Genomic DNA, 20,664 nt, shown 5'->3' on the forward strand with positions numbered 1-20,664 from the left:
GATTTGATGGAGCAGAGAGAGAGAGATCGAGAAGAAGGGGGATGCATTCAGGGGGGGTCAGGGTGTTTGGGGGTAGGCGAGGGGTTTTTTTTGGGGGGAGGGGGGAGTAGGGTAGGTGATTTTTGATTTTCTTTTAAATTAATTATAAATAAATAAGATTATTAAAAAAATCAAATAATGACATGTCATAGCTGATTGGCATGTAATTGACATGTCATAGGTGTTTGCCATGTCATCTCGTCGGATGTTTTTTAATTTTTGAAATATTAAGAACAAATTATTGATTCATGTATTTCTACGCTGATTTTTAAATTGATGAGAATATCGCGAAATTTCGAAAAACTTCCATTTTGAATTTTATGGCAATTCACCCTAAAAATTAAATATGTTATTTTGAAATTGAGAAAGATATAGTAGCTTTTAGTCAATAATTTATTTACTAATATATATTTTATAATTTTATTAATATCATTAAATTATAATTCCCATCGATTTAATAATATGAATTTTGGTGTAATGACCTTAATCCGAATCATACGTGTACACGGTTTTATTAAGTTTCCAAATGGGTAAATCCGTTGACTCTAAAAACCGACGATTTTCCATTTACAGCAATAAGGTCTTAACTGACAAATCATTCAACCTCTACTACCAGAATGAGGTACAACCATTCATGAACAATGTACGACAATGCTTACTCTGGCATTAGCAAAACTGATTTTGTCATGGGCCTTACTGTTCAAAGTTCCCGTCGTATTCAAGCTGTCTATGGAGATATAAATTCCTTCACTACTGTAGCTATACACTCAAGTGGATTGGATTTTTCTTCCTTCTGCTGTTTCTCTGCGTAAATTATGGGGAATTTCTCTCGCCAGATGACGCTTTCGTCAGCGCTGTTGAAGCGCTTACAATCGCGGCGGGGAGCTCTCAACGCCGTGAATTCGGGCGGCGCGAGATCTTTTACGACGACCGAGGGCCACCGTCCGACCATAATTCACAAGCGCAGCTTGGATATTCTCCACGATCCGTGGTTCAACAAGGTAAACATTGAATGATGATGCTTTTGTTGGGATTTGGAGAGTGTTGCATCCTCGAGATCTCGAGGATCTTGTATGTGGTTTGAAGGATTATCAAGTGTGTTTCCAGGGATGATGATGATGCTGTTTTCTGACTCAGATTTTAGGTTTTTGTTTCATTTGTTTGGACGTAATGAGTTGGTTGATTTTGGTTTTGGTAGCTGTTTGGTTGTACGTGTTTAATTTGAGTGTTTCTTGTGGATTGGTGGATTTGTTGCATCTGAATTGGGAAGTAAAGCAGATAACTAGTTAGTGTTGTCAAGAATAGATTGTGCAGTAGGGCAGAATGTAATCCAAAACTTTGTTGGTTGGGTAGTATTCACAAGATGAATGCAGCCGATAAACATTAGGCTTTTAACCAAACATGATAGACAAGTACCTGCTTAATGCATGCGGCATATTTATTACTTTAACCTTCTGGGATTTGTTTAATGTCTTCTGTTGGTACGATGAAACCAACTCAACCTTATTGCTATAGAATTTAGTGTTCTCTTCAATTTTTGGTATTTAATGGCTTTCCAAAACCAGAAGAAATTATGGTTTATACTTCTACATTTTATATTTGGCACTTCTCAAGTGTCTCAAGATGCTTTTTGGTTATTTCCCTTTTGCGGTAAACCAACATTCTGGAAGTTAAGTTGTAAAATTTTTATGCTCCATAAATATAGGGTACTGCATTTTCAATGACAGAACGCGATCGCCTTGACCTCCGTGGGTTACTGCCTCCAAATGTCATGAGTCCTGAACAACAAATTGAACGCTTTAGTAAGTTTCCTTCCACCATTTCTCATGATATCTTTCTATGCAGTGTTCAACCAGACAAATGCATCAAATCCATTTGTTGTGAATGAAACGAAACTCTGTCTGAGGCATACATTAGGTTTTAGCAGTTAGTGTTGTTTAGGGTTCTGGTTTTGTGCCTGTTTTGGTCCTGTATGAGTGATGTTGGTCGTTGTATTGACTGGCATTTAAGCAAAAAGAGAAGAAAGTACTTCTAGTCTCGGTCTAGATTAGAAGCTAATACTTTGTAGCTTGCTCACCAGCTAAAAAGAAATTCTGCTGAGCTTTGGATGATGGATCAAGCCATCAGTTCGGTTTAGATGAAATTTGGAGGAGCTTTATGATTAAATATCTTATTTATAAATGTTGTGTGCTGATATTGAGCTTATGAGTTATGATTTTGAGCTACAAGTGCTTGTGTTAGTATCTGGGTTTGAAAAAGCGCGCCTGGGCGCGCCCAGGCGCGCGCCTTGAGCGAGGCGCAGGGGGGGTGGGCTTTTTAAGGGAAGGCGCTGCAGCCTACAAGAGGCGCAGCAGAGGCGCACAAAAGCGCAAAAGGCGCGCCTAGGCGCACTTTCACTAAGGCAAAAGTAAGGCAAAAGTAAATGTGATAAAACAGTACAGTTGTCTATCACTATTCTAATAAAATATTATTAATTAAGTGTGAGGCAAATTAGTGTGGTGTGCAGACTGCAGAGGTATACAGCTGTATATCATTTATTCTAAAATATTAGGATATTCCACTATTCTAATAAAATATTATTAATTAAGTGTGAGGCAAATTAGTGTGGTGTGCAGGAGGTATACAGCTGTATATCATTTATTCTAAAATATTAGGATATTCTAGTACTATATCAACTAATCTATTAAATATTAATTTATATACAAATTAGTGAATTACCCATTATCTAAATTCTAGAAGTCAGTTCGTCACTTACCTTAGGTAAATATATTAGAATTTTTTAGGCTTTACTGCGCCTCGCCTACGAAAAGCCCGCGCCTGCGCTTAAAGCCCTGCGCCTAGGCTCCGAGGCATGTTTGCGCCTCGTGCGCCTCGGGCTTTTTAAAACCCAGGTTAGTATCTCCTATTTATTTGTTTTTCCTCAAATCATAGTGGCCGATCTAAAGAGGCTTGAGCAGAGTGCTAGAGATGGACCATCTGATCCATACAGCTTGGCTAAGTGGCGAATTCTCAACAGGTTGCATGATAGAAATGAGACAATGTATTATAAGGTCAGTTACCAAGTCCAATATATTGTTTTCTATTTACTACATTTGTAGCATGATGACATTTATTTACTATGGTAATGTCACATTTATTACTTTCAAGTATAAAATTGGCACCAAGCCTTTATGGACCGATCTTCATCAACTAACATTGATTTGGACTTGTGCAAGAGTCAAAAAGTTACTCCATAGATCCATTAATTATGATTTTTTAGTTAGAACTTTTGAACTTCTTATGGTCTCACATGCATCAAATTTTACTTGCTTATCCATTCAATTGCTCACTCATACAAACTATTGAAGATTATCTTTATCCATCAAGTGAGATGTTGAAGTCTATATAGCACCAGGCTAACATACAAAAGAAGTCCTTTCTGAGATTACAATTTACAAATATTCAACCTTTCTTGATCACACAAAATTTTACAAATGCTCTTTCAAACATGAAGGTCGGTTCCCGGTTAACCTACTAGATGTGTCTACATTAATTAGAAGTAAAATTATATATTCATGGTAAGAGATAAGATGAAGATTTTGGGAAATATATTATTTCTTTCTTATGACAAATCTCATTTTGATATCATAAAAACAGGTTCTTATTGACAACATCGAGGAATATGCACCAATAGTCTATACTCCTACAGTTGGTCTTGTTTGTCAGAAGTACAGTGGACTGTTTAGGCGACCTAGGGGCATGTATTTTAGTGCAGCAGATCGTGGAGAAATGATGTCAATGGTTTACAACTGGCCAGCAGAACAGGTTTGAAGTACTTTTTGTGTTTGTTTTTGCTGCCCCTTTACTATTCCAACTGATCTTTCTTTTTCATGTCAGCATGCTAAGTATTGGGTGGCATGTTGAATATGAACAATATCCTGGTTGAAATAATCCATTGTGGATGGCTAAGTTTAAAGCTTTCCAGTTCTTAATTGCTGTTTGTCCACTAAATTTGGTTAAAAGTAGTCTATGTATATATGTATATTCTTACCAGGGACTACAGATTATTACTTATGTGTCTTATGGGCACCACAGGGGATTTAATAAGGAGCATTGATCATGCTGCCTTACGTTTAATGATTACATACATTTAATACAATCAAAAGAAACAGCACGAACTATTATTACATGGAGTATTGTCTCTTTTTTTTTTTACTACTTTCAAATTTGTCTCCTTTTTCAAGTTACTGCTTTTGAAAATATCCTTTTCATGTAGGTGGATATGATTGTTGTAACGGATGGAAGCAGGATACTGGGTCTTGGAGATCTAGGAGTTCAGGGAATCGGAATTGCAATAGGAAAGTTGGATCTTTATGTCGCCGCTGCAGGGATAAACCCACAGAGAGTACATAGTGCATTATTATCTACTGTATCACAATTAAATCTTGGGTTGTTGCCAATGCTACCAAGTTTTTATGAATGAAACACCAGAAAAAGCCTATAAGGACAGCGTACAGGAATCGGGGATGTTATAATTTGTAATTATATAACTGATATGTGTATGGTTAGTGAAACCATTGAACACATAATAACCTGAACTTTTAATTATATGTTAAAAAATCATCGAAAAAAGCTTGTTGACAGTTTCTCTGCAAAAGGATGAAAACATAAAAGAAGTGAGTATCTAGTGTTAATACTCTAGTTGATTTTGTATATTCTCCTGTACTATTTATGCTGGAATTAGGAAACTTCAAGTAATATATCCCGTATGTAGTTTATTTTCATGCCCTTATCTTATTCTTAGTGTGGTTTTGATCTCTTTGCACTGGTATTTCCCCGCCTTATCAATTATCATGATTTCCAGCTAACAGAAAAAGAATTAACGGAAATGGATAGGCCATTAGTGAACAGATACTACTGTCAATTTATCTTACTATCCTTTTTCTCTCAAGTGATGTCCTGATAATCCATTTTTGGGTTTTGTGTATTTTCATAGGTACTTCCTGTCATGATTGACGTTGGAACCAACAATGAGAACCTTCTGAAAGATCCCTTGTGTAAGTGGCTCAATGCTTTATGTATCATATTTATTTAACATGATGATACGAATTTTACCCTGCATTCTGAATTTTTATAGTTATTCTACCTCTCAAGGGCTCCACATTAATTCTGCCACAGTTCTTGTTCAATGTTGCAAATGTTTAATATGCAGGTCTCATGGTCTTCGAATTCTGTTAATTGTGCAGTGTGCCTCTGCTTATAATCACGATATATCTGTTTATAACAAAGATTTTACTGGTGAAAGTTTCCCTAATCTACTTGAGTATCTTGTCCAACATGTTACTATTCAATTTGTGTTATGCTGTCATGGCTTGCATAAATCTCCAAATAATTATTAGGATAACATTATATAAAGTCATTGTATTTTTAGTGGTTAGTATGTCTGACTCTTAGTTCTTTAAGTTCAATGACCTTCTTTTTGGTTTCAGATTTGGGATTGCAAGAGCATCGCCTTGATGGAGAGGAGTATCTTGAAGTTATTGACGAATTCATGGAAGCAGTTTTTACCCGTTGGCCTCATGTGATTGTCCAGGTGCAGTTTTTAGTGTAGTTTATTGATTAATTTTAAAAAGTTTCTCCTCTAAGTTATTAATGCACCAGATATCCGCAGTTTGAAGATTTTCAAAGTAAGTGGGCCTTTAACCTACTACAGCGTTATAGGAAAGAGTACAGGATGTTCAATGATGATGTTCAGGTATGTAATTCGTGTGCAGATGATTTTGCTTAGATTTCTTGAGGGTTGACTACACTACTTCAGATGCTATTAGTGATGTCAATTTGGCATAGTATTAGATGATATCAGAAATCATTAACTGGAACTGGTATAAAGTCCTTAAAGAGTCAGTAGTTCGACTCACCAAGCTCCCAAGATCTTGTGTAATTGTTGGGCCACAGATGCGATAGTTATATGCCTCTACTACTTATCTGAGATGATTTGTGAATCCTGAGCTACCGAGGGCATAGTTCAGTTATTGCACCTATAAATGGATTAGTATGGGACATAACTAAAGAAAAACTTTCAGAAAATTAGGCGAAACTTTTGAAGGTAATGAATGTGGTTGTAAGTTGTAATTCACTTTTTTACAATCATGTAAAAATATTTCTCTTCATATCAACTCCAATTCCTTGACAATTTGAACCTTTTGAAAGGGTTGGGAAGGTTACTGAGGTCACTAAGATGAACTTAATATCTAGTATCATCTATCTTCGAGTATATGAGAGGATATGTCAACAGCTCATTTTCACATCCTGAATCCATATTTTTATGCTATGAATCACTTTGTTTGGTCATTATAGTGGATAGGAGGGTAACTGGTAATATTTTATTCCCTTCTGACTTACAAAATGTGGAGAAAAAAAATCAGCTAATATGATATCAGTACCACTGTACCAGAAATACTAATTGTGGAGAAATAAAGCTTTACAGTTGGCATTGAACTCAAAAATATCATTGTTAAAATTTGAAAGTTTATAACAACAGTGAAAACTTTAATGATTTGATCTTTCACGTCATCTATGCCCATTCCACTGACAAGCTAATATTACACCTGAACAGAGGCATAAATTAAAAGGCTGTCAGGTTTTATGAGAAACCAAGATTTTAAAGTCCTACACTAAAAAAAGAGTAAGAAAAAATAAAAATGAAGTTCTAAGTTCATCAGATGGTTGATTGACTATTCTGCTCTGATCTAAGCAAGTCATGCCTAATAGAAAAGAATTAAATCTAGAGCTACTTGTCCTAGAAAGTTTATTGTTATAAAAATTACAGATTTCCAATCAGCTCAGCTTCTTGTGGAGAATTATTAAGAGAACCACCAAGAAGCAGAAGAAAGAATTTTGTGCTGTTCAAATCTTATTTTTTAATGCATCTTTGAAGATCCTAAACACAATGAACTGAGGAGCTGGTGTTGTGATGATTACTTGTTCTGTTAACGAATAAATGATTCTCAATAACCTGATGGTGCAAATCATAATATGTTTCCTTATGATTGATAACCCTATTATTGTGTGTTTGTCATCTAATGACTACTAAATGAACCAGGGAACAGCAGGGGTTGCTCTTGCGGGTCTTTTGGGAGCAGTCAGAGCACAAGGAAGACCAATGATTGACTTCCCTAGAATGAAAATTGTTGTTGCTGGTGCTGGAAGGTACCTACCATTATAATTACTTCCTCCTTTCATTCCACCTAAGGATCACTGAAACTGGCTGCAAACTGGCTGCAGTGCTGGAATAGGTGTCCTGAATGCTGCAAGGAAAACAATGTCGAGAATGCTAGGAGACACTGACATTGCTTTTGAAAGTGCTAGGAGTCAATTTTGGGTTGTCGATGCTAATGTGAGTGATCTACTCCCATATTCGTCAGTGTGTGTATTCGTAACTTGTGTTTCTAATAACAGTTCCTGAATGTTTTATAAGTCTGAACATGTAGAACAGTGTTGTTTGTTTCCATCTTTCCATTCAAACATAAATTTTCACCAGCAGCAACTACTCAAAATATTAAATATGTAATGCTTACATAATTCAGGGGCTTATAACGGAAGCTCGTGAAAAAATTGATCCAGATGCCCGCTCATTTGCTAGGAGGGTCAAAGAGATTGAGCGCCAAGGGCTGAGAGAAGGGGCTAGCCTTGCGGAAGTGGTCAGTCTATATTAAACCTTCAGCTACTTTTGAAGATTGGATGTCTTAACTGTTAAATATCTGATAGTGTCTTTCTAATTACTGGGGTAGAACAATGTGCAACTCAATAGGCTAACACGACAATTAGGTCCCTGGCTATGTCTGAATTAATAAGAGCTCACATATGACACTTTAAATGCAAGACTAATTGTGGAACATGACCTAGTATCCTACAGATACTATTCCGAAACATGCATTTATTAATGAACTTCCTGATCCAGCCTGATCTTTGTTCTGCTTATATCTTGTAAGGCAAAAGAGTGCCAGCTCAGTTGTAAGGTTGTTGCCTCCAATGCATTTTCTGTTTTTTGGAGTTAAGGAACTGCAGTTTTTCAATGTTTCTTTCAACTATTTCCTTCTTTGACATTATTTTGTTATGTTTCTATATGGAAAATTCTCAGCAATACATGTTTGAAAAATTTGACAACTAAAGTGATATTAGTTTACCAGTACAAATATATTTAAATAAGACACTGAAGAGTTAGGAAGCCAGCCTTGGTTGTCTCTCGCATCCTAACATAACATCAGAATGTGAGAAGCTTTGCATGGTTGACGTAAAAAGCCCGTGAGATATCATTTCTGATGCTTTTGTTGGTCCGTTATATTCTCTGACATGCTTCTCTTTCCTGATTAGCGATGAAGAATTTTTGGACAACTCAAACGGGACCATTTTCAGGTCCTCAATCATGCACATGCATAATTAGGAAAAGAGAAAACTTTAACATATACCTTAAAACAATTTAAACTCTTTTCTGATGTGATAAATTAGCACAAGGGAGGTTTTGACCTCACCTCTATCACATATGAGTCATATGACTGAGTTCAAGACTTCTAGGGAGAGCTGGGACAATTTTATATGATTACATGCACATATTTTAGATGGTTGATATAATCTTGCCTAACAAATGCCTGGCTGATGTTTAATCAGGTAAGGCAAGTAAAGCCAGATGTACTTCTTGGATTGTCAGCTGTTGGAGGTTTATTCTCAAAAGAGGTACAAATTCATATTCATTTGCTATTTACTCTTTATACAACTTTTTTAGTTCTGAATATTATATCTATACGTTTTTAACCTATTTTCTTTCTGTTGGTTTCCATAAGCAAAGTTCATAAGTTCAAGTAGTTTTTCTCAGAATTGAATCTTTTGATTGTCAGGTATTAGAAGCTCTCAAAGAGTCAACTTCTACCAGACCAGCAATTTTTGCAATGTCTAACCCTACTAAAAACGGTACTGCATATGGTGTTTAAAACTTATTTTATGTCGGCATTTCTCTTCTGGTATTTTGACAAAATCCTTTTGACCTTTTTTAGCTGAGTGCACCCCGGAGGAAGCATTTTCCATAGTTGGTGACCACATCATATTTGGAAGTGGAAGTCCATTTAATAATGTTGACCTCGGTACATTTTTAGACTTCCTTACTGCAGCTTACCTTGTTTTCCTTTAATTCCGTTCAGATGTAGATTTTTGCTGAAGTAGATGACTTTAGAGGAAGTATTAAGCATGTGAAAGTATCCATAGATTAATTTTATCTGGCCTCTTTGGCCTACTACGTCTTCAATATTTACGTATCTGTTGGAGTTCCAGTCCAGAAGGAGGTTGAACTGTTTTGTGGAGTGATGAAGCTTGATGTCCAACCTGCAAAATTTATTTTCTAGACCTTGAGTGATATAACGCTTTGCAGAATATTTTATTCAAATTTCTTCCACAAAAATGCTTCTTCGTTTGTAAACTTAATTTATTTTGATCGAGTTTACCGTTGCATGTGATTGACATTTCACATTACCTATCTTTTTAGTACTAGTATTTTCCTGATTAATACCACAAAATTCCATTTTGCTGCAAAAGTTTTCTTCGCTTAATGTGTATGTAAACCCCTCTACCCTGGCCCCATCCTCATCTCTCATCGACTTAAAATCAATTTTTGCTGAATCAAGAAACAAATTAAAGAATGTAAAAAGTATGGTATCATTCTGACAGGATTGACTAGAAAGATGTTTCCTTGCATGTATGGGTTAAACGATATGTGGGAAACATATTGGACTCATTTTCTGTATATTCATCAGCTCAATAAAGGACCTGTTTGTGATAAAAGAGACCAACCCAAACTAGGAAATATAATCAAAACCTAACACCAGAAAGCCATATAAAAAAATCTACTAAATATATAATTCCAGCAGTATGTAAGACATAGAATATGAAGTGATGTATAAGATCTTTATTCAAACGTTACTGACTATAAGTTTACAGGAAAATCACTTACTGTAGATGGATCTCTTCATGATTCTGCTTTTACTGACTGCTAAAATGCACAGGGAATGGGCATATTGGCCACTGCAACCAGGCAAATAACATGTTCCTTTTCCCCGGGTTAGATTTTGAAAATTGTAACCAATCATGGATAAATGTTAGACTTAGCAGTTCTTCATCTTAATGATGTTGGTCATTGTTGCAGGATTGGACTTGGAACGCTTCTATCTGGATCTAAGATCATCTCAGATGGGATGCTACAGGCAGCAGCTGAATGGTACTTCATGGACTTCCAACTTTTAAAATTTACTGTTCTCGTTTTTGGATTTTCAAATCTTTCTAGGCTTGACAGCACTTGACCTTCGCTAACTCCTAACTCATTTATAAGCTACATGATCTATCCAGACTAATTGAAATTAAAAACAAAATTTATTGTTGTTTTTCATTTTTATTGTTGTTAAGTGTGACTAAAGTGCCCAAAGTGTGACTAAAGTATGATGACAATAGGGTCCAATCTTCTGGTTGTCCCTCCTGTTTCGTCGTTGGTCAAGCGACACAACTCATTTGACAGTCTGAAATAAATTGACATTATTATGTTATTATGATATATTTGATAAATGAAATTAATCAGATATTACAAGTATTGAATGTAATATTGGTAATTGTCTTATAAAGAAAATGAAAATACATTTGCATGTGCTTAAAAATACTAATATTTATAAGCATGTGCATAAGACTTATTAAGGTGTTTAAACTCAAATAATTTATCTGGGAAAGAATTTGTGCCTAGATATCTCATAAGTATATAGCTTTTAAATTTTGAGTATAGCTTTAATTTTGCATCAAACTCTACATGAGAAAGAATTTGTGTCTAGATATCTCATAGAGATGATTGAAATGATATTTTACAATGAGAGTGATGATTAATTGATCCTTTCATTTTTTATGCTGCAGAAAATATTTCTCCCTTTGTCCCATAAAAACATGTATAGTATGGAATGGCACGGGTTTTAAGAAATCATGTAAAGTGTGGTGTGAGTGGAGAAATGGTCCCACATTGATTGTGATGTTTAGTGGGAGAATTATTACTATAAATGGGGTATGCATGTTTTTATGAGACGGACGAAAAAGAAAAACTATGCATGTTTTTATGAGACGGACGAAAAAGAAAAACTATGCATGTTTTTATGGGACGGAGGGAGTAGTATTTAATACGTATATTGGTCTTCTGCAGATGGAGAAGCATCTAATTGTTAGTAAATTTCAGTTACTAACATGCATAAATAGGCCATTCGCTTTGAGTGTACAGATGGAGAAGCATCATATAGAAATGTCATAAATTTGAGTGTACTTTACTAAATAGGCCATTCGCTTTGAAATTAATGCTTATATATAATGAAAACAGAAACAAGTTGTAATTTTGTTGAAGATGTTGAAAACTTGAAACTTTTATGACAAGGTACTCTAAACATAGAGAACGATAAAGCATTAAGTCAAGTCTTCACTAAGATTATTACAAAGTTCTTCGTATAACTGTCCTCACATTTAAAAGCACCTTTTGCCTATCAAGTATTAAGTCAAGTCTTCACTAAGATTATTTTTTACAACCGCAGCCTAGCTGAATATATGACTGAGGAAGAGGTACATAAAGGGATTATTTATCCGTCGATTTCCAGGTACTCGGCGAATTTTGTCTCTTCCTTGAAATAAAGTACAGTACTTTCTCTCCTAACTAAATCTCAATACATGCAAGCAGCATACGTGATATAACAAAGGAAGTAGCTGCAGCGGTAATTACAGAAGCCATAGAAGAAGACCTGGTAGAAGGATATCGTGAGATGGATGCACGGGAACTTCAGAAACTTAATCAGGTTAATAAAGCTATCTGAATTTTCAAATTCTATATGCATTCGATTTTCCCTTCTACTTCTGCTTCTGCTTTTTTTTTTTTTTTGCCATGCCTGGATATTGTTCCTTCAACCTTAAATTTATAATATGTCACTATATCTACTTTGGAGCTTCTTCTGTTTTGGGGGGTGGGGCAGGAGGTACTATTTAGTGGTGACAATGCAGGTCTTGGTTGTAGTGACGTGATCCTGCTGACTAAGATTTTAGTTAATATCCAAGATTTCAGAGGACTTGATACATACAGGGATAGTACCATAGATCACATTTGAAATATCAAGAATCATTGACTAGTCATTTCTGAATCCAATCTCTTTTGGTATCTGTCATAGATTCTTGTTGCTAAATTCACCTTCAGAGGTCAAATTCAATGTATTTCTTCACTTCCAAAAATCAGCAGAAAGGCTTATGTACTATCATCTCTAAGAGAGTGAAATTCAGTAGCAGGACTGAATGTCAGACGCTGACTCTCATCTTGAATGATAAATGACTGCTGATTCTGGTCACCCGGAATATGACCATATTGTCAATTAATCTAGTTCAACATCTATTCTGTGTGAAATCTATACAGCTGCCCAAATTCATCAGGATTTGATGATATTGATAATGTTTGATTTGTGGTGCAGGATGAAATTAGAACTTACATACAGAACAATATGTGGAATCCTGATTACACGAAACTGGTCTATAAGAAGGATTGAGATTGCTTCTAATGAGGTAACTGATTTCTTACACTTGGTGAAATATATGCAACAACATATAGCTCGGATGTCACTGCCACAATGAACACAATAACCACTCTTGCAGGTGGATTCAGCTGTATCTATGCATTTACCAATATTTATTGCTAGAAAACTTCTAGTAGATGTTATAAATTTGTAAATCTACAATTATAGAGATGTCACAATGTAGGATGATGATAATGCTTGAATGTTTCGAATGGCTTCTGAGTTTGCAGATTATAATGCAATCCTAATGTGCCTAACATCATATTGCTGCAACGTATAGAAGTACTCTCTTAAGTTTTAATATTGCTTATCTTGCACACACTAATCTCGACTCTGTTGGTGCGGAACTTCAATTCTGAGTTTTGGCACATTTTTATATTTTGAAATATTGCTTCTAGTGAACATACTCTTATCTAGGCGAGTACTGAGAATTTTGATTCTAACTATTGATTACAGCCTCCTACTTTATTTATGTTTTGTAGTATTATAATGAATCTTGAGTATGAAGTTCTTTTTTAGATTTAAATATAAAATCAAAGATCAGTACTAAGTTCTTTATTATGGAGGAAATTAAATTACACTGCTGCGTCTATTGCCCAATGCCTACCATCGTCAAAAATAGCACAAACATAGTGCAACTTCAAGTACAAACATTTTCCCTTCTTAATTCGATAGCTTTCCTTTTCTTGATTTTCAATTCCAAATTTGTTGTTTGTTGCTACTCTTGTTTGAATTGATAATATCTTCTGTCATCCTACAGTTAAATTTAGATTTAGATCTCACTGTGCATTTGTAATGTGAGTCAAGAGTTTGGCAATGTATATTTCTTACACCGATACTTGTAAATTACTATTCATATTGAATATTGAATTATTTTACTTTTAAAACTTATAATTTGATATTGACATATGAATATTGAATTATTTTACTTTTAAAACTTATAATTTGATATTGACTTAAGAGTTAATATATGAAAGTAGTCATTTTCTTTTAGTAAACTTAAAATTTACCAACTCAAATATTTTTTTTAAAAAATTACCCATTTTTTATGCTAAATGACTAAATTGCCCCTAAGGCCGAGGGTGTCGAAGGTGACAGCGATGTAGTCGATCCAGGATTGATCCGACATTGTATGGCAGCGTCACGACGGCTCCGGGAGCTCCCATCGCAATTCGGCAACAAGGTCTGCGTCAATTGCTACTGGCAGGATTCACGATCTGGTTTGACGATTCAAGATTCACGATCTGACTTTGGCCTTGCCATAACTCTGTGAAGATAGCGGTGGCTGCAATTTCGCTTTTGAGGGGAAGCGTGGGTATAAACCCAAAAATTGAGGGATGAGAAGGTGAGCAGGTGTCAAACGGTGACTATTCACCGGCTCTTTAACAGCGGTGGCAGCGCTGATCGGAGCAATAGGAAAGGATAGACTTCTACGATAAGCTTGAAGATGCGAGCGAGCGGGTGTGCGCAGATCTTCCCTAATATATAAAAATATACTACTAATATCATTATGGGAGATAGAGTATAAATAATGTAAATAAAGTAAATAATATGCGTGCTAATTTGTTCAGCAATAGGGGATATGAAAACTGTGTGAAAATTGAATTAATTTGTCTAGTTAATGTTCTTGAATTTACAACTAACTCGATGAATTCACAACTGAATTATAAATTCACAATTGAATTACCAGCGTTGGTTGTAAATTCACAACCAATAAAACTTGAATTCACAACCAACACTATTTCTAGTTGTGAATTTACACGAATTCACAACTAACACTATTTATAGTTGTGAATTCACGACTAACACTATTTTTAGTCGTGAATACAAATTTAAAACTTAAATTCACAACCAATACTAGTTATTCAGTTGTGAATTCGAGTTTCAAAGCTTGAATTCACAACCAAAATTAATGATAGCTGTGAATTCGATTGGTTGTGAATTCGCGAGCAATTTTTAAATTTTTATATGCAAGGGTAAAATGGTAAGTGTGGTTAACTTTTACATTTTTTATCTTAGTGTGTATTTTTTAAATTTACTATTCCAAAGTGGCTATTTTCAAAATCCACTCCTTAAGAGTTAGTTAGTTTATTTTTGCAATATATGTAGTTATATATTGATAATTAACACCAACATGTGTCTCTCTCAATGTGCAAATTTCTAAAGTTTGATGATTAGAGATGAGTTTTAGTTCACAATAAATTTTGAGAGGCCTAAAACTACAAACTATTAGAGATACTTATTAAATTTGACAAAGTCCAAAAAAAAAAAAAAAGTTCAACTCATTAAAAAAGTCGTTGATCACATTTAGAAAAAATAAATTACAAAGAATGAATAAAGGGGCTTAATCTGGTGCGGGTAATAACTACCCTACGGAGCTGACCATACGAAATACATTGAACATTCTAAAGATCTCGTCATTGGCCTCAAGCCCAGAGGGATCCCTTTGAAAAAAAAAATATCCAAAAGAGGAACCATAGAATACTTAAGGATGTAATAAGAAACCTCTTAGATGATATAAACGTAATAAAGAACGTCTATACAAAAACGACAAGATATCCTAAGGTTAGCATATGGAAAGGTCTTCAAGGATCATCTAGGATCCCTCAGGTAGGACGTCCGCAAGATGTGCATAACTGCCTATGGTCCCCTATCTGATGTGACATGCCACGTCTCATCTACTGTGGCAACGGGCATAGCAGAAAGAGAGCGACAACCATGCACAAAGAACAACATGCCCATTGAAGTGGATTACCTATTTACCATTCAGGTACTCTAAAACCTTATAAAAACCCCACCCTTCAAAAGCATGGTATGTAGACTCCATTCACTACAACTACACACACGTTTTTGCTTCATTTCTCGGTGGTTTTCATAACACTGACTTAGGCGTCCGAGTGCTCACCGGAAGTCCCGCCTTCGGCCCTTTGTTTTGCAGCCTATGGACAAATCTAGTGGGAACCTGCAAAGCTCACAAGATCAGTCAGCAAACCCCATCATTCACAAAGTTCGCTCTATACTCAAGGATCTTCAGTAAAATCCACTATTCCCATCATTCCCCATGTCTATACATATACACCATCAGTCTTACTAACAATACGTATATATTTCTTATGCAACTATCAACTGGAGGCGTCTGTGGGAAGTCATCGGTTAAGACGTGATGTTACACTTTTTTCTCTTATGAATATCTTACTTTTGCGTGCAAAAAATATCAGTGTTAAAGATATTGTACTATTTTCTCCATGTGTATCATGTGTTCTTGGAGTATAGTTGTTCCAACGTTCGTTCCCGAGTAGATATAAGGAGCATGTGTGACAATTATGTTATTTTTTGTGAAATAATCTACGATGCATTTTAGTGCTTGGGGAAAATGACGTGTTACATATGCTTAGGAAATATATAGGCCAAGATCCCTTGGCATGTGTGATATGAAGTTCAATGTGATGGCGTGATTATGTATAATTATAATTTTTGCGCTATGATTATGTTGGTTTGATTCTTGTACAAATGAATCTACTGGTGATACCTCCCAAATAAAGGTAAAAGTAATATTTAATGTTTTTTCGACAATTTTATGCTCTATATAGGCATGGGGGATACGATTCATCGAAACATGAGTTCTGATTTTGACGATGTTCATCGTTCTCCTGGGGGTAGGGTTGTAATCGAAGCGAATATCACCACATTCGATTCGTATTCGTGAAAATTTTCTAATATTCGATTCGATTTCGAATACCAAATACGATTCGATATGTTTTTTGAATTATTCGATACGATTCGATTTGTTTTTTAAAATTACTTTAAATAATTTTTTTACAAATATTCGATTCAATTTTCATACTATTTGATTCGAAACTATTCGATTCAAAATTCTGAAGGAAAAAATATATATATTAAATGATATTCAAAATAATATAGGTATATATCCAATATTTTCACCTAATAAACACACAACAAATGCCAAGCATCCAATAAACATACATCAAAATAATGATTCCACTGTTTGAATCAACAATACAATCTTCCTCAAAATAATAAATTCGTCAAAATAACACGAAAAGGTTCTTCCTCCTAACAAGAAAGCAATTTCGAAGATAGGTTGCTGCTCCAAAAATGCAGCTAGATTTGGCTTTCTTCAGGCTGAGTAATCAGCTTAATTTCCAGTTCGCCACATCTCGCTGCTCGTAAATGCCTCAACATAAAAGAAACATAACTAAACAAAGCATACAATAGCAAAATATGAATGATTAATTAACAAAAACAAACAAACAATCTAAATGTAAAAGGCAATATATTTCACAATACACAAACAATTTATTTGTATTTCACCATAACTATTAACTACCATATGAATTATAAGAACAATAAAGAACAAAAAGAAAATTTATAGAAAAAAAAATTACAATGACAGAGAAGTGTGAGGAGCTTGGCGATTGCAGGCATCGAAGAGTCGGTGACCAATGTTAGAAGCAGAGAGAGATGAGAGGTGGGAGTAGCCGCACGTAGGCCAGTGGTAGGGCAGCGATTGTGGCGTGACGACGGTAGAAAGAAATTAGGGCAAAGAGGAGTGAAAGAAGAGAGAAAAAATGTTAACCTAAAGAGAAGGAATGATTCGAATGAATGCTTTGATTCTTATTTTTTTAATATTTAATTTCTTTTTAGTGGCCGAAAATTGGTAATGGACTAATGGCCCATTAGTAATGGGTCATAAGAAAAAATTAATTAAGTTTTTGAATTAAAAAAGACTTAAATTTGCGTGAGGTTCAGATGTAATGAGTTTTAATATTGTTAACATAATACCTTTAAACTTGAAATTTTATAATTTTTAAATATTGAATCGAATATCATAATTTCATATACGTATTTGAATACTAATTGAATCGAATCGAATATAATATTTGTTATTGAATAATTTCAAATATGAATAGGGCAATTTCGAATCGAGCAAAAATATTCGATTCATTTACAACCCTACTTGGGGGAGGTGTTCCTTCCAGAGGAACGACCAGCTCAACTATGATAGAAACAACCTCGGGGTCCTCGGCACCAGGAGGTGTTGTAGTGATCCCCAATATGAATATCTTTCACGATGAAAGAAGTCGTGATTCAACATGTTGTTCCACCGGCGACCCCACGAAACCTTCTAAGAATGGTGGGATGCTTCCGCCGAAATGATTTCTACAAGACTACAAGGATAGATACTACTAGAAGGGAAACTATCTTCGACCCACTTGGGGAAGAAGAAAAAGAAGATTGAGAATACATCCCGTAGCGGGTGTATAGAGACACACCTACTGAGATACATGATACAGAAACAGAGAGTTCTAAGGATGAAGCGCTCTTGGCGCCCAGGTGTAGGGCTTCACCGGCAAGAATGAATCCTTCCCAGAGAGAATGGAGGGGTAAGATGACTGTGGGGGGAATTCAGAAGCCGTGGTACCCCTAGTGGAGATCGATATAGTCAGGCAACATCAATGATGCCTCCCCAGAACACACAAATGAAAAATGTCATCCCTCACATGGGACCTATCTGGAGTCCATTTTCAAAAGAGATTCAAGCAGACCCTCTCCCGGGGCGTTTTAAGCCGATTAATTATGAGTACAACGATACTACTAACTCATAGGAACACTTGATGAGGTTTGAGAACATGACACTTTTACATCAGTATTCGAATTGTGTTTGATGTCATGTATTTGTAACTACTCTGTCGGGATCTACCCAACAGTGGTTTAAGCAATTGTCGGAAACAGATCGAGGCTTTCATGCTAGTGAAAATGGGAGTAAAAAGAGTGGTGGTTTTTTCTGATCCCTTGTTGGTTTCTCAACAAACCTTGGGTGCGTACAAGGTAAATGATGACAAGATGATGAAATGTGCACAACAGATCGAGGCTTTGAGTCAAAAATTTGCAGAATTCAACATTGAACATACATCGCAGGATGAGAACAAAAGGGCAGATCAATTGGCATGATTGACTAGTGTTGCGAGATAAGGATTGAACAAAAAGATGTTGAGAAAATTCTAATGTTTTGATTAGATACCAAAACCCTGCCAAAGCTCTATCTTGTAGATTGCATGTCATTTGTTAGGTATCGTGCAATTTATGTTTACAGAATATCAGTTTGGTGAGTGACTATCATGTATGTAGAAATTATTTTTCCTACTTTTAATTTTAGATTAATCTAGAAATGAAAAAAAAATTAAACCTAGAGAAAAATAATAATCAAACCTTGTTCTATGTCCATTGACATTGATAATATGTTTTTATCTAATATTTTTTCATTATAAGAGTTCTCTTAGAGACTGGGACTAGGGGTGATAAAACGGTTCCGATTATTCGGTTATAACCGTAATCGAATTAAATTTTTGGTTAATCGGTTAACCGATAACCGAAATTTATGGGTTCGGTTCGGTTATTGATTTTAGCTTTGATTGTAATTTGTTTAATCGGTTTAACCGATAACCGATTAATTTATATAAAAAAAAAACATATTATCTATTTATTTTAAAATTAAAAATACCTAATTAATTTTACATGATAAGATTCAAAATTTCAAATAGGATTCAATCTTTTTAATCTAGGATTTCCTCATCACAAAATTATCGTTGAAGAAAGACAAATCTATTAATTAATTTGGATGTTTCGTTAATATTACTCCTTAAAAATCTCTCAAAGATATTGAGAATCAATGTGAAGATTAAATGAGCTACTTCTGCAGTTGATTAACGATTTTTGTTTGGCTTCCTTTTCATTCCAAAAATTGGCAGGGGTAGCAAATCTTTTTATAATTCCTTTTTTTTTTTTTTTTTGTATTTATGCTGAAAACCTTCTGCATTAGTTATTAGTTATGTATGGTTATACAATTCTTCAGCGCAAGCATTTATACTGTAGGAAGTTTCGCAGTCTATACATGTTTTTAAAACTGATCGATCAGTTTTCTGCAACAGTGAAGCAGGCACAATTTGTCTTCTTACAATCTATACATTTTCATCTAATACATTGTTCATTTTTTGAGTAAAAAATCAGTTAATTTTGGTTAGGTTAATCGGTTAACCGAACCACTAATCGATTCGATTTACGATTACTAATTTCGGCCAATTTTAATTACGATTAACCGAAATTTCGATTCGATTAACCCGTAACCGAAATCGTTTACCACCTCTAACTGGCACCCTTCAAAAATTGTTGCTATTTCTTTGTGTTTCACTACTGAAAAATATAAATTATGAAGATTGAAGACTCGTTCATTTAAATTTGAAAAATAAAATTGGTAGAAATTACCGGAAAAAAAAATTAACGTTTGAAAATGGGTAAATATAACTTTCAATCCCAGATTATTTTTGCATTATTAATTATATCCTGAACTATTGAAAATAATTTTTTAAACCTTGAACTATCAATTTTGTATCAATTGTATTGTACCCTTTATCCATTTTTCATCCTTTGAATTTTTAATGAGTAATGCATATAATCACGTCGTTTATATAATATAGGTCAAAAAAAGAATGATTCTAAATACATTGAGGTATCCGGTGAGTCACGTCAAATTTTTGAAGCTAAAAAAATGAACCAATGGTACAATTGATACAAAATTGATAGTTCAAGGTTAAAAAAATTAATTTCGATGGTTCAGGATATAATTGATATATAGTGCGAAAATAGTTTGAGGTTTAAAGTGATATTTACCCTTTGAAAATTGTATTTTCGTATATTAATAAATAACAAGACAAAAACTTGGGCAGTGATGCCCGAAAATAAGATTTTATATATTAACTAGCATTTGCACGGGAAACATTTTTATATTTCTAAATTTATATAAAATTGATATCAACTCAATATCATATTTATAAATACAATAAAAATTAACTCTAATTAATTAGATATACTTTATTTGAATATTGAAAAACGAAAAAATAGAAAAGAATTCACAATAATAATTTTTGATATTATGTAAAGACAAAAAAAAGTTAAAAATAAAAAATAATTAAAAATAGATTTATTCAAAAAAATATGAGAGAGGAGA

At 34.5% G+C, this 20,664-nt stretch overlaps 1 protein-coding gene across 2 annotated transcripts; it reads left to right on the top strand.

Moving 5' to 3' along the window:
• The first annotated feature begins 641 nt into the window (after positions 1–641).
• On the top strand, positions 642–12,939 carry LOC131015839 (NAD-dependent malic enzyme 62 kDa isoform, mitochondrial). Of its 2 annotated transcripts, XM_057944277.1 has the most exons (20): positions 642–1,040; positions 1,745–1,841; positions 2,971–3,089; positions 3,676–3,843; positions 4,295–4,423; positions 5,015–5,075; positions 5,508–5,611; positions 5,690–5,773; positions 7,121–7,227; positions 7,303–7,414; positions 7,605–7,718; positions 8,686–8,751; positions 8,913–8,985; positions 9,069–9,155; positions 10,071–10,125; positions 10,211–10,282; positions 11,619–11,681; positions 11,762–11,876; positions 12,537–12,627; positions 12,718–12,939. In XM_057944277.1, the coding sequence occupies exons 1-19, from the start codon at positions 855–857 to the stop codon at positions 12,609–12,611; spliced, it is 1,887 nt and encodes a 628-aa protein (XP_057800260.1). In that variant the 5' UTR covers positions 642–854; the 3' UTR covers positions 12,612–12,627; positions 12,718–12,939. The 2 variants fall into 2 exon arrangements, with proteins under 2 accessions (XP_057800260.1, XP_057800259.1); XM_057944276.1 differs by having other exon boundaries at positions 12,537–12,939.
• Positions 12,940–20,664: the final 7,725 nt, after the last annotated feature.

This window comes from Salvia miltiorrhiza, chromosome 3 (assembly GCF_028751815.1).
Source record: "Salvia miltiorrhiza cultivar Shanhuang (shh) chromosome 3, IMPLAD_Smil_shh, whole genome shotgun sequence".
Lineage (NCBI taxonomy): Eukaryota > Viridiplantae > Streptophyta > Magnoliopsida > Lamiales > Lamiaceae > Salvia > Salvia miltiorrhiza.

What these genes read in the sequence shown, in the direction of transcription:
- LOC131015839 (XM_057944276.1), top strand. Translation starts at nt 855, where the DNA reads ATGGGGAATTTCTCTCGCCAGATGACGCTTTCGTCAGCGCTGTTGAAG. An exon ending in GAGGTTTATTCTCAAAAGAG is followed by an intron (nt 8,752 to 8,912) that starts GTACAAATTCAT and finishes TTTGATTGTCAG; the next exon opens with GTATTAGAAGCTCTCAAAGA. An exon ending in ATTTATCCGTCGATTTCCAG is followed by an intron (nt 11,682 to 11,761) that starts GTACTCGGCGAA and finishes ACATGCAAGCAG; the next exon opens with CATACGTGATATAACAAAGG.